Source organism: Colias eurytheme, chromosome 6 (assembly GCF_061535395.1).
Source record: "Colias eurytheme isolate Ceu_HAF_F1 chromosome 6, ilColEury1 Martin Lab GWU primary, whole genome shotgun sequence".
Lineage (NCBI taxonomy): Eukaryota > Metazoa > Arthropoda > Insecta > Lepidoptera > Pieridae > Colias > Colias eurytheme.
Window position 1 is genome coordinate 3848332 of NC_142985.1, and position 14838 is coordinate 3863169.

At 33.0% G+C, this 14838-nt stretch overlaps 2 protein-coding genes across 6 annotated transcripts in view; one reads left to right on the forward strand and one right to left on the reverse strand.

Moving 5' to 3' along the window:
- LOC149907554 (guanine nucleotide exchange factor DBS-like) overlaps window positions 1–14838 on the reverse strand; it is a 115381-nt gene that overhangs the window by 52177 nt on the left and 48366 nt on the right. For all 5 annotated transcript variants that reach the window (XR_016456791.1, XM_090102579.1, XM_090102578.1 and 2 more), the window contains exons 2-11: window positions 12700–12901; window positions 9835–9925; window positions 9371–9601; window positions 8896–9029; window positions 8443–8562; window positions 7726–7846; window positions 6494–6644; window positions 6257–6411; window positions 5828–5998; window positions 5221–5358 (exon numbers count right to left, since the gene is read on the reverse strand). Coding sequence is in view for 4 of the 5 variants with exons in the window: in XM_090102579.1 (XP_089958705.1) it covers window positions 5221–5358; window positions 5828–5998; window positions 6257–6411; window positions 6494–6644; window positions 7726–7846; window positions 8443–8562; window positions 8896–9029; window positions 9371–9601; window positions 9835–9925; window positions 12700–12901 (1514 nt within the window). In the remaining variant the exon portion in view is untranslated. The remainder of the gene's footprint in view (window positions 1–5220; window positions 5359–5827; window positions 5999–6256; window positions 6412–6493; window positions 6645–7725; window positions 7847–8442; window positions 8563–8895; window positions 9030–9370; window positions 9602–9834; window positions 9926–12699; window positions 12902–14838) is intronic.
- Window positions 6774–7715, forward strand: LOC149907555 (E3 ubiquitin-protein ligase CCNB1IP1-like). The gene has a single exon (XM_090102582.1). The coding sequence runs from the start codon at window positions 6872–6874 to the stop codon at window positions 7652–7654; it is 783 nt and encodes a 260-aa protein (XP_089958708.1). The 5' UTR covers window positions 6774–6871; the 3' UTR covers window positions 7655–7715.

Below are 14838 nucleotides of genomic sequence, written 5' to 3' on the forward strand. Positions count from 1 at the left end.
AAAATAATACATCTGTTTGTATAGTCTTCGATTAAAAACAAGCAGTATATTTTTATTTACAAAAATTAAGTGGGTACGCCGTACGAATAGTGCTGCTCATAGTGAAAACTTCTTTCTGAACCATCGCAAAACAAATATTTAGTTGATACGAAACATGATGCAGGTGTGACGGCATTTAACGAGTTAGTTCCATGCTATTGTCGGCTATGACATAATGTGTGTTTATCTGTGCTGTGGATATAGATTATTAGCGAATTGCGTTCACCTTGGCCACCTTGAGAGCGGAATGTTGAAGGCATGAGATTTGTTGATACAATTAAGTTTGTCTTCTTACTTAGGACGGTAAAGAGATGTTGCGCATATCAATAGATCTTGATAAAACATCTAAGAAATAACTTAATGTAGAGACAATACTATGAAGTATTAGGATCACTGTTTTATTGTTGTTTTTCATCATTTGGATTTTAACGTCTTTGTTAATATAGAAAATAACGAACCTCCAATTCGAGAGCAACAAGACGAACAACTTGCTATCTCCATTTATGAAACGTCCATTGATTGTTCAGATTAAAAACCGTTTTAGGGTTATTATACTGCCTACAAAACGCCTACAGATAAACAACGCAGACTTGCCCTAAAGCAAGCAGTGTTTTACAAAGGAAAAATATTAAATTATTATTCATAACAGTTGTGCAGTTAAAGAGGTCCGTTCATATAACCTTGATCATGCATTCCTCAGAACGGGAAGTAAGCCCCAAGAGGTTGCGCCTAGTTATTAACATTATTTAAACTATGATGCTTTATGGTATGTAACATCGCGTAATCTATTTAAATAACATAGTTACATTAATTATTAGTTGAGCACCTATCATGCCAGGTCAACGGTAGTAATAATTAGGAAGTATGTCACACCATTTTCCGGAAAGGAATATTTAAAATTGCCGCCAGCTGATTTTATATTTCATAAGAATATCTAACAAGCTCTGGTGTCACCATCCGTGATTCCAATTGAATTTTCTCGGCGCTTCATTCAATTGTAATTGACTGTCCCTTTGTTCCTTTGGCCTAGATATCATTCGCAACTCGCAGCTGCCTCGTTTATTTCATAGTACATACTATCTTCATCGCGAATGTTTCCTTTTCGAATTTATAACAATGTTTAACGGACATAAAAGCCTTTCAACCTCTCTTTGATATTTTGAATAGATGACGAACATTTAATTTTAACTTTACCTTCTGGATTCACATAGCAAATTGTTTTACGACTAGGTATTGTATTAATTAATAATACATTTACAAGCCATATTATTAATCTTTGTAAATTGTATTTCATGTATAAACTCATTAAGTAAATAAACCGGAGTATTTTTATACTTACACTGTAAGAAATAGAAATCGCTTTATATGCTCAAACAAGTTTTTAGCGATAAATGCGTTTCATCAGGGATTAGGCGGTAATAGTTATTGTTATGGAAAAGAAAGGGTCCGGAAGGTCGTCGAACGCTAGAAGAAAACACAGACTACTGAAGCGAAACTCAAATAGGTAACAATTAGAGTTATAGAGCTAACATCCGATGTGTCGTCACGGATATTACACCGCGCCCTACGATTATGTGTGATCACTTTCACTAGCACCATATAATGTGATCCATACTGGTATCGCCCGAACTTAGTTCCGCTATGTCAGCTATGTTTTCATTCGTGGTTCTGATGTGAAGTAATATTGAATAATATCTACTAATAGCATCGTGGAATCCGCCGAGAATTTTGGCCCCGTTAAGTATATTTTATTTATTTTTGTTATATAGTTACATAATGGTTCACGGTAAAGCCAAAATCCATTGACCTTTTGGGAAGTTTTTTAATTTATGTTAATAAACTTAAATTACAAAATATAAAATTAATTAAATTTATATTTTGTAACTTTTAAAGATTGAAAGCAGATTAATACTTATGTGCCACATACATCTAGATTCTAGATGCTTCCTACATCTAGACTTCCATCATTAACACCAAACATCGCCAAATCATTTAAATCACAAATACTTCCTACACACATAACAGATCAGCAGCCACCAAATGCCGATTTCCTAGGAAGTTAACTGGTCATGGACTTGCCCGAAAGGACCGACCAGTTACAAATAAACCTGATCGTTATTAACCACCTTCCTGCAATGTAGCCCTAAAAAGTGTGTTACTCAACTATTACTTATATAAACTGGTTACTTTTTACTTTCTAACTAGGAAATTAGCAGCAATAGACAAAATACCAAACGACAATTTTTATCGTTTAATGCTTAAATTCGTTTTCTTTTTAGAAGTTCCGTCCAAATTATTTGCTATAAATATTTTTTTTTAATCGATCTCCGGAAAATTCTCACATCAAAGCGTATGTTCGTATTTTCTCATATGTATTTTTAATCGTACTTATAAATACGCATTGAAATAATTTAACACACCACAGATGCGTGAAAATAAAATGTAATCAGACCTAAGTATATGAAAGTTTTAGAACATCGAAAATAGAAACCGTCGAGTCAATCAAATGCCAGAAAAAATGAGTATTAATAATATTCAAAAGACGTGCTAAGGGCTATAAACTAGTACATATTATGTAGTACACCTTCAGAACGATACGCACGTGGTGGAGCATGCAATCACGTCATAACTCATGCGTGTTATGAAAGTTATGCATATATTTAAAGTATGTATTAATAATAATAAATATTGTTGTATATCTGATTGCCTTAGTGGTCTACGTGCGATGTTTCTAGGAGAGGAGAGATCCTAGGTGGTCAATAAATGGTCGAATTGAATTCTTTCAATCATCATGCATGATAATGTTTACAAAAATCCTACTAATATTATAAATACGAAAGTTTGTGAGGATGGATGTGTTGTATGTTTGTTACTCTTTCACGCAAATACTACTGAACCAATGACTATGAAATTTAACACACATATAGAGGGTAACTTAGATTAACACATAGGATAGGTTTCATCCCGGAAATTCCACGGGAACGGGAACTATGCGGGTTTTTCTTTGAAAACGCGAGCGAAGTCGCGGGCGGAAAGCTAGTAAATAATAAATATTGATAAAATAAAACCGTCAAACACCAATTAAATATCAATTGTACTTCAAAATATTCAAAAAAAGCTATATAACATGGGAAAAAAGCGATTTATTGCGAATTTAGTCGTAATATTATGGGAACGGAAGAGCATGACGCATGATGATAAGTTTATTAGAATAATTTATAATATCCTATTCCTATCAAATTGTACGGAATCACAAGTGAAGCAAATTCTAAACGAGAAATGAGAATGCAATTGAGCTATTTGATAGTAAGTCTAACTTTAGCACAAACAGAAATAACCGTAAAATTTATTTTAATACTTTAAATTATTCTGCAATATATTATTTTATATTTTCACTATTTTTTTAACATCTTCAAAACGCTTTCAATTAGGTAGCGCTTAAACAGTTACTCGATAGTTAAAAAAATGCTTCTCTCCTAATCCTAATCTATTGTTTCGATGTAATTAATGATCGAATTAAATTTTACAAGACGCAAACTCCAAAAATATATAAAATACTCATGAACCGTGAAAGCATATCTATTCGTGACCTCCACTTTCGCATACTTTCCACACCCGACACTGGTTTTTGCAACACGATCTACTATACTTGATTTTATGTTTTTGGTTTCGTTAATGACGCAATAATTAGCATATATTCGCACGATGATACAATTCTTGATATTTAGTATCATATGTGTTAACATGTCTTATGTAAAACTAGTAAACAATAACAAAAACAACACAATATACAAACTAGTGTTGGTTATTTTTTGCGTCGTTAATGCTCTTTAAGTTGTTACATATACAAGTTTTTTTCACACATACTCACTTATTTCTTTTTTGTAATCGTTCGATTTAATTTATTATTAAAACCACAGATTAAAACACATGATCGAACTTTTTTTTTATAACGATGAGAGATTGACATTTTGAGCTGATATCAGAATTTTGTTTTCAAAATCGTAACACTAATTAAAATATTATGTATTACGAATTAAGAAATATTTCAAAACTAAATTAGACATAAATAATAATTCCATTTTTTTACGATTGAATGGTTAAGTAAAAGACATTAATAATGCAATTGAGGTCAGTATTTCATAAAATAAAGATTTGATATTTAAAAAGAATAATAGCCATCGTATTCATTTTGCACAAATCTAATATTAAAGATCGATAGGTCAATTAACATGTAGAGTTTAATCCTGTTTTATTATGCTATTTTGCAAATACTCTATTAGTTCTAGAATTTAGAAACCTCTGCCCTATACTCCTTTAGGACACTGGACAATTATCACTCGTATAGCACTCTATATAAGGTGCACTTTCATCTACACGATTGTTATGCCATACTCGTACGCACTAGACGCTCTTGAAACGCCGAATTAAGCGTGACAAACTCACTTTGAATATTTATGAGCGCATTCTGATGACAGAGACCATCATTGAAACTATGTACTTGGGAGGGTTGAATGATCCTTTTACCTTTGTCTATTTCATCAGCAATTTTTCGTGGTTCGAGGTAGGATTTTATGATACTGGTATTTTTTGATTAAAATTAATATTATATTGTTCCATAGTAAAGCATATAGCATTTTATTCTACGGAAACATTCGTTTTTAAAATAGAAAATTATTAAAAAAAAACTAATTAATAAAAAAATAATGTTTTTTTAAAATAAAATATTTTGCACTTCCCGCTTCTACATTCTACAACCGTTCTTCTTTGCAATCAAAGTCAAACAGATGACGCGTGTACAAAAAATTTTCATAGCCAATGTTCTAAAATCTAGAACATTCTAGAACGGCCAGGGAAGTTCTCTGACCTGTTCGATGGGTGGCTGCAGCACGAGCAGAGCGCGGCGCTCAGCGGCGGCACAAACTGCACGGGGCGCGCGGGTTTTGCCGCCGCCCGCTGCAAGTCACCAATAGCGCAGCATCCTCCACCTTTGGAAATGTTCTAGAACATTCTAGAACGTTCGGGAAAGTTCACTGACCTGTTCGACGGGCAGCTGCAGCGCGGCGGTCTGCGGCGGCACAAACTGCACGGGGCGCGCGGATTTTGCCGCCGTCCGCTGCAAGTCACCATCCCCTTGAAAATGTTCTAGAACATTCTAGAACGTTCTCGAAGTTCACTGACCTGTTCGACGGGCAGCTGTAGCGCGGCGGTCTGCGGCGGCACAGACTGCACGGGACGCGCGGGTTTTGCCGCCGCCCGCTGCAGTGTCGCACGCTTCACAGTTACCATCAGCCAAACGTCTTCCACCCTTTGTGACACCTAATAATAAGATTTAGATTAGTATGATATGCACGCTATAATTTCTATATTCATTTCAAATGATAGACTAGCCCGGAGACTCCTAGGTAACCGGGGTAAAAAATATATCTAAGTATTATCATTATCATATTGTCTGTGTTACTCGGTAAAGATAATAGTAAATTATAGGCATAATAATAGTAATTTTTAAAATTTGATAAATTCGTTTTTGTTTTAAATTGTAAAAATAAATATCGAATCTTTAAATTGATAATATCGATTTCTACAATAATTAAAATTCAAATCTAATAAACTTTTTTGTAAAAGAAAGTGACTTAATTTTAATACTAAATAAATTAATATTAATACTAATTTATTAGGTGGTGTTGGTTATCGCTACTTCATTACCTCATTATCTTTGAGAGTTGTTAAAATAACATTCATCGACGATCAGAAATTACTTTAATGTATTGAAATAATTATATTTTACCTGTGTAACAAGCGCTCTAGTTTCTTGCGTTGCAGTCTGCATAAGCATGTCCCTGAATTCATCGGGTGACGTAAGGCCAAAGCTTTTTGCGTCTTCTAATAACTTATCTACAGCTATAAGACCTCCTTCTCCTGCTAATATTTCTACTCCTGTTGTGCACCACTCGTTTGCCTAAAATGAGAACGAATTAGATTGTTTGAAAATAAAAATTTTGAAATTAGAACATTGCGGCTTTTGTTTTCTTTCTAGTTGCCAGTGAAACATTGTCTAGATTTTCGCTTACTTTTTTTGTATCTTGCAGATAATAAATTTCAAATCCAATTCGATTTTTCAAAAATAAAAGGATAATCAATCTGTCTTTATTTTATCACTGAATCTAACAAACATGAATTAATCATAATTTTTAAGTTATATATTAATTTATTGTACCTTATCTATTCTATCCATAAGCTCTCTTGCTTTTGTTAAAAGTAAATTTCGTTTTTGTATTTTATCGATTAGTAAAGCGCTAGTTCGTCTTAATTCTTCACATTTTGATTCTATATGGTCCACTGAACTTAAAGGATCTTGCATTAATTTTTCACCTGAAAATATATTCAAGGGTTAAATTATTCATAAACAGTTTTAAAAATAGTATTGCTTTAATGCTAATAAAGTCATACATACCCTCATCAATTACTAATGATGCGGCATCGAGATCACAGTTACATAATTTTTCAAATTCACTAGCCTCTTCCAGAAGACCGTCGACCCTATTTGCAGTTTCTCCCACTTCAGTCATATCGCATGCTGTCTTTAAATGTGTATCTAAAGTCGCCTGAGAAAATACAAATTTTTGTAATTAATATATATATAAAAACTTTTTTGAAGAGGCACCGAGCCTGTCTTGACATTTCCATTGCTACAGTTTCAGCTATTAAAAAAAAGTAATGTGTCAAAAGTATGCTGCAAATAGTGGCTTGTCAAATTAACTTTAAAATGGTTGTGTATGTATTAATTTTTATTTATTGATACAATAAAAATAAATTAAAAAACTGTGAAAAGATGACGTTAGACATTATATGTAATTTTCGTAAGTGCAGAAGATCACTATCTAGCCAAGCGTGGGTAACAACATGTTCACATGCTTTTTGCGTTGAACACGGAAAAAGCGAATTTAAGCGTAACGCTGAGAATTCATTAACATGTCCCGCGTGTGGAAACGAATTACGTGATAAGTTCGACGTAATTCAAGCTGATCTTAAACCAAGCGAAACATTCAAGTCAATTGTATTGGCGGGTTTAAAACCAGACACTATTATGGATGTTGCAATGCGAGCAATGTCGTTTTGGTCCTATCAAGTAGAACAAGAAGCTTTGTATCAAGAAAGTTTAGCTAAGCATTCAAAAGAAAAGCTACAATGCTTAGAAGAAATCAATAATATAAATACACAGAAACTCAAAGCCGAGCTAGAAACTTGTAAACGAAAAATAGCGTCACTGCAAACAGATTTTAACAAGAAAAAGAAACAAGCAGAAGAATTGACCGCAAAATTAGAAGATAAAACGAGAAAACTGCAAAAACTAACATTTGAATTGGATTCACATAAACGGAGAGATATTAGAACGAATAATTTTGAAGAAATAAGTGTTAATAATCAGGAAAAGTGCATGGATATATCGGAATTAGTTGTGAACAGAGTACCATCTGAACCCTTTGTCTTTAGACCCATGAAAGAAGTAGAAGATTCGCGTAGAATAATGTGTTCTCCGAAAACACCAATGTTTGATTTTCGACATAAAAATAAACAACCAGCACATTTTCAATTCAGACCGATACGATCTTAAAGCCATAATGAGTGCATGTAGTTAATTATAATAATATATGAAATGTATAATTAAGTATAAAATAAAGTTACCTGCATTTGTTTAAAATTTAATAAAAATGTTCTAAATTTCAGCCAATGGTTTAATTTCATTGAATGTTTCTTCCAGAAATTATCAAATTGTTTTTCAGTCTCTTCAAGTTGTACAAGTAGCCTGCAACATATAAATTTCTTAAGATCAATTTTCGGATATAATTCTATAATTCCTACAATATAAAAAGCAAATCTTTTATACGTATATGCCTTTTTTTGTAATTTTCGATAGATGGCGTTAGTGCTACGGTAATAATCACAGTAATAATTATGAACACATAATAATTAAATCTGTACCTGTGTCTGTACCTAGATATAGTTCAAACAATTAGACCTTTATAAGCAGTTAATACACAACTGTTTTAAATCACTTTATAATGAATCTAGGGTGCCATAGTGTTTAAAAATAGCCGTGGAAACGCAGTGCTGTTACAAAATACTTTATGACAAAAAATATATCTCAAATTAAAATCCATACCTACATAATTACAAAAAGATTCTTTTGTTCCTTCAAAATAAAATACTGTGAATTATCGAATGTAATAATATGTAGAGTGAAGTTTGATTGGATAGAAACATACACACTATTATTTATTCGATTTTAATTTTTAAATTGTTACACATAAATAAAGATACCTAAACATTCGAGACCTATATCTAAATGTTAATACTTAGTTTTAATACATTTAATTTATTATTGTAAATAAGTTTTATTACCTCTCAACAGCAGCCACATGACTTATAATATTATATGTAAGATTTGGTTTTCGCACTTGCGTCAGCAACTCCTCGCCTTGCGATGTCGCCGACGCCAGTTCAGTTTTTAAAGCTTTATAACTGAAAAAAATGATCACATTAAGCCTGTTGATTATAAACGTTTTACTTATAAATTTACTATGAAAAGTTTGTTTGGGTCAAATAAAAGGAACATAATAAATTGTTGAAAAATCAATCAAATTCTTAAATATAAAAGAGCATTGGCCATCTAGCCATACCCTTAATACTTATTCCTAAAGTCAAATTAATAATCGCTAATACCAGTACTGTAAAAATTTTGTGAACACATTATTTAACAAAACAAATCAAATGCTGGAAAACTTCAGCGCATTTAACAACAAGGGTATCATGTTCGTTAATTGAGTGGCGGCCATAAAGCAAAAATAGACTAACCTAGATTCCTGACAATCTAACAATTCTTTGGTTTGAGTGGGATCATTGCCCATGTCGCAATCAACGATCTCGTGCATGAAGTCGTCCAGTTTCGTCGAGATTTCCTTCATTAGAGTCGAAAATTTCTCTAGCGCCTGTAAGAATTAAATACAACTTTATTATCTGTATAAATAAGTTCTATTTTTATTTGGCAATTTCTTAAATCAGTTTTCCATACGGCGATCAGCTCAGTATGAAAATTCCCAGTTATCTACATTGATTCAGAGCGCAAGGGTATCATCATATTGTACAAATTACTATGTATATAGCTATATCAGAATATAGACACACCTTCTGAGGAAATGCCTTTAATCTTTAAATATTAAAACTCCAATCTTAACTATATCAAAAACATCGCAAAGCTATTTATTTATTCAATTATTAGTAAAATAGTAAATCCTTTTCCACCTATATATTTTATTCAATTCATACTCACTATCCGTTGCTGTATCCATTCCGAGTGTGAGTACTGTAACTCGCCCCCCAAGTCTGGTGTGAGCTGTGACTTGTCAAAGTGTTCATACAACTCGTCCACAGTTGAACACACAAGCACTCTGAACCTGAACTCTTCCTTGAACAACTTGCTGCTAACTTCAGAGAGGGCCTTTTGTAGGAAACTGGCCGGTCGGAGCACGTATACCGCGTGGATTACGCCCGGGAAAAATTCCTGGAAAGAAATTAGGATTGGTTAAAATAATTGCGAATTCAATACATGTATATTATAAATGTATAATCAAATTGATTTTGAAGGGTGTTTTAATCAGATGTGACAAGTTTGTATAGTAAAATTATATTGAACCTTTTGGGATGAATAATCAGGGCTGAATAAATATTGAAATAATTTACCGTTCACATATACAATAAGTAACTATAACTTATATTACGCAAAAAAATACTCACGGATATCCTTAATAGTGTTGCTTTAACTGAGTTCCATCTGTCTTTCCGTCGATCTATTATTATATGGAAACCCATTTCCGCTTCTAATAATCTGAAACAAATAAAAACAGTCATTTTAAATTTCCACTTAGAATTCGTGCTTGCGATTAAAATGAGTCTCCACATCCACATAATTACACATATAATTTTCATTCTTCTCCACTTGGCAAGGCAAATAAAAATAAGCACTTATAAGTTTGATTAAAAAAGTTTTGAGTTTGAGAACGAAAAACTAGATTGAACTAAAACAGAAACAGGCTTCTCTCAAGTAATATTAACATCTATAGCGCAGATTCTAATAAGTTCCCAAGGGTATTATACTCCAAAGCGTGGATTATGTCGTCTTATTAGTATCTATTACCTGTATTATGATGCATTATTGGCTATTACGCTTTCAACCCTACAATTACCGTAATACATATTATTAAAATATTACCGTAATAAAGTGGTAATAGTTCAGTACTGTATGCCGCACGCGCGTTTACTGTACTGTTATACGAATAACGCACTACCCTGGTAATAATATTCGAAGTATCTGTCGGAATTAAATGTAGAATTAATATAAAAACACCATTTTAATTACGAAAGAATCGCTAAAACATATCTCTCGAATAAAGTCTATTGTTTATACTGTACATGTGTCAACAATTCAGAATTCATACAATACGAGCATAGTTATTGTTTGAATTACCTAAATAGATAAATCGGATAATAATAATTGTATTCAATGGTATTCTCCATTAAATTATTAACAATATTAATAGAAATAAATTCTTTTCTTTTCTTCAAGTCTTCAAAATCGAAACATTCCACATAATAAATATGAAAAAAGAAAACGCTTTATCTTAGCGCTTTATATACAATTGTTTTCATGAAACTTAACTGAGCGTATTATCAGATGCCTTGGGAGTTTCATCTGTAGATTATCTCATATTATCGACCATTTCTGCTGGTTGCGCTCTGGTAAAGCTAAGATATTTGACCGTGTTTATGATAATGTTTTTGTTATTTTTACAATAACATTCCAATTTGTTTATTGATAAAAATAAGATTTGTAGACATATAACAAGTCAATAACTGCGTTAAAAACAACCGACTTCAAACTTGCACTTGCAACATTTACAAATACAGACAAAAATGCTCATAAAATAAAAACTACTGGGCCTATCCGAATAAAATTTTTATGGGACCAATTCGACACCATCCCGCATCGAACAAAAAAAGAATCACGTAAATCGGTTCAGAATCCACGGAGTAATCGGTGTACATACATAAAAAAAAAAAAAAAAAACATACCGGCCGAATTGATAACCTCCTCCTTTTTTTTGAAGTCGGTTAAAAAGAGTGATGCTTCAATTAAAGTTAAATGACATAATATACTTTAAGTATGAAAAAGTTGCAATAAAAATTTATAGGTACAAGAAATATTTCAAGACGCACAACATTAAAAGGAACGCTTTTGCGGCAAGCGTTGCCTATTAATGGCGTGCATATAAATAACAGCAATTTAGTAAGAAACTTTTCATAAACGAGTCCTTGAAGCAACGAAATATTTGTTTTGTATACTTTATGAAAAAGTTTTTCGCTAACTCTTAGCTCAAAATATCTTTTCAATGGTCTAAATATTTATTCAACCTTTCTTGTTCGTTTTGAGATGGTACTTTTATATTGTTCTAAGTTCTAAAGCATTTTATAACATCTGTGAGGAGTATCGTAGTATCAATTAAATAACTACAGTTATCAATCTAAAAGGTGAAGTCGCCTTGATACCAATTGTATTCGCTCGTGTGATTGAAATCATAAAAATATGTTATTTATTGGTATAAAGTAATCTTTGTAGGTTCCAGATCTTATAATAATTTACTGAAACATTTTAATAGATAAATAAACACATTTAAAACAAAATTTTAGAAAATTGTTGTGTTGTTATTTTTGTGAATGTTTCATAGTCACGGATTGGTACGATTTTTTGCACACGGGTGAAAAAACTGGAATCAACATATAAGATACTTTCTATAGTTATACAAAGCCGAAATGCGTAGCTGATTTTCAATCAATGATTGAGATTGGATAAGTTATACGAGATCTTTCCTACGCATGAATCGACTCTCAGTTTGACCAAAAGTTTTATGATGATACGTTTGGATCATCAATATCAGTTTATAGTTATTTTGTTACGTTTCGTATCACGCTAGTCACGCTATGTCATCAGTCGCAACGGTTTGTACCAATCCGACTTTGCTTTGATAAAATTTGGCCATTTTATTCCTTTAATCGCGCTATAGCACGCGACTTCGTAATAAACTTAGACGGAGATAAATTTGTTCATATATTTTATATGATACACGTGTACGAAGCGAAGTTATTTTCTAGGTTCTTTATTGAATTACTTCCTGCGACACCTTGAGTCCTTTCCATGTAGAATTGGGATCTCTTGCTGCGTTTAATTTTATTACTTTTTTCCACGTTCCACTTCCTTTGATTAAATAATATCTATGGATGATAAAAATAAAAATAATTAGCTTTACTTGTACATAATTATTTATATCTCTTTAGTGTTCCACAACTTCACATAAGTAGTAGTGATCCGAAACGGTATGTTCGAACACCACGGCTCAAATATGTTTTTGGAATTTAATCTGTTTATTTTGATTCTGTGATCTAACATGGTATAAATCATTTTTTATCATACTTTTGTGCACCTGTAACATACCTGTAATGATATATCAGAGTTGCGCGCAATATTAAGAACTTTTAACTTACATATTCAATTCTACTTTATTTTGTCTAAATGTTCGTTTAATTATTATGTATCAAACAACTCACGAGGGCACAGAAGTGAGGTAAAGCAGCAGTCGCCTGTACTCCGTAGCGGTGAGGACGTGGAAGTTGTTATTATCAGGGAAGGTGATCAGCGGTCGATGGTCCCGCGCCAGCCCGCCCGTGGCCAGCGCGTACTGGGGCAACAGCAGCTCCCCCACGGTGCGACCTTCGTCATTGTCGCTGCTGCAACCGTCGCATTCCGCTTCTGGAAGTGGTAGGTGATAGAATTAAGGATAGATTTTATGACTGTGTATTGTACAAAGGATTATAGGTTTCAGGTTTACCACAAATCACTGAATTGTTTGGACACACGTTTTACTGTTGCGGAATGTCGATAGACATCATCCTTGATGATGAAGGATGATGTCTATTTCCGATTAGATCGAAGGTATCTGCGATAAGTAATAAAAACAATCATGTATAAATAGACAAATAGTTTGGGTTTCTAAGTTTTTATGAAGATGTTACAAACAAAAACTTTTTACATTATTATACAATCATAAGATATTAAAATACATATTATTACATTACTAATGAATATCGTGTTATACCAACAGTTATGAATTAGAGATTAGTTATGATTACAAATTAATATTATTAATGCGAAAGTTTTTTGTACCTCCATCGCCTCTTGTGTGCGTGTGTATGAGATTACTACGCTTGGATACATTTTGATGAAATTCATTAGATATAGATATCATAAATGTTCTTGACACGTGCTAGTACTTGCTTCTACAATCTTGTAATAATTAACCTTTAATTTTTATGATTAGTTAGAGTTATCCTAGGGAATCAATTTATTTCCAATGTAATTTATATTGAGAATGGACCGCGCCATGCAACTCCGGCGGACTGGCAACAAAGGTATTCCATTTCCGATCAATTTCAACGGATATCTAGGTTCCGACGTGTATTGACAGAATTGAATAGCCATACCCTACAGACCCCACAGTATACTAGTGTAAGCTTTGAACATTTTCAATGCCTTCCATACATTTATATACCTACATATAAAGAACAATCAATTGTTATCGCGCACACAGTATCAAAATAAATATATGTATATGTATTGGAAATGTACACACGGAATATAAAAATCCTGAGTTTTGAGGCATGGTTTTCTGAATGGAAACATAATGAGCTTTATGCTTTTATACTTAAAATATAACAACGAACTTCTAATGAAAAATGAAAACATACAAATACATAAACGCAATTAACTTTGTACTATTAAATTATTAATTATAATTAATATTAATTGTTTAAAGCTCTTTTAATAGCTCTCAGTCTACCTACTCAATATATTATTCCTATTGGGCAATAATCTTAAAAAAATTCACATAATTTTATTCTAAAATAACAAAGAGCAAGTCCTGGCTAAAACCCTGCCTCCCCTCATCTTCCTTCTCGCTTCCCGGATTCCACCTGCTTCGTAACGATCGAACTGGTAAAGGGGGTGGTGGTGTGGCTATTTATCTACGCGCTCATATTCCTTTCTCCATTGTAAGTTCCTCTTCCCAGCCCCCACCATGTAATGAAGCAGAGCATCTCCTTCTTGAAGTCACTCTCTCCCATACCAAAATCCTGTTAGGTGTTTTTTATAGTCCCAATTCTAGCGTCGACTTCTTTCCCTCCTTTGATGAAATCCTTGACCGTGTCTCGCCACTATATGACCATGTCATCATAATGGGGGATTTCAATACATGTTTGTTAAAAAATGATCATAGAGCTACTAAGTTAACTTCAATTATTGACTCCTACAATCTATCCTTACTTCCTCTTGGTCCTACGCACTTCTTTCCTGATTGCACTCCTTCGCTCCTTGATCTGATCCTAGTTTCCTCTCTAAATCATGTACATAAACACGGCCAATGCTCGGCAGACGCCTTTTCGTATCATGATTTAATTTTCCTCTCCTATAAAATCCGTCCTCCTAAAATTAAACCTAAAGTCATCATGCAACGCAATTTTAGTGGAATAGATACAGATCGTCTACTACACGATGCAGCTAATATAGATTGGTCTTCACTCTCAACTGCTGAATCGATTGAAGATAAGGTAAATTTATTCAATTCATTCATTATACAATTATATGACAAACACGCACCTTTGCGTCCCATTAAGCTGAAGCATCTTCCAGCG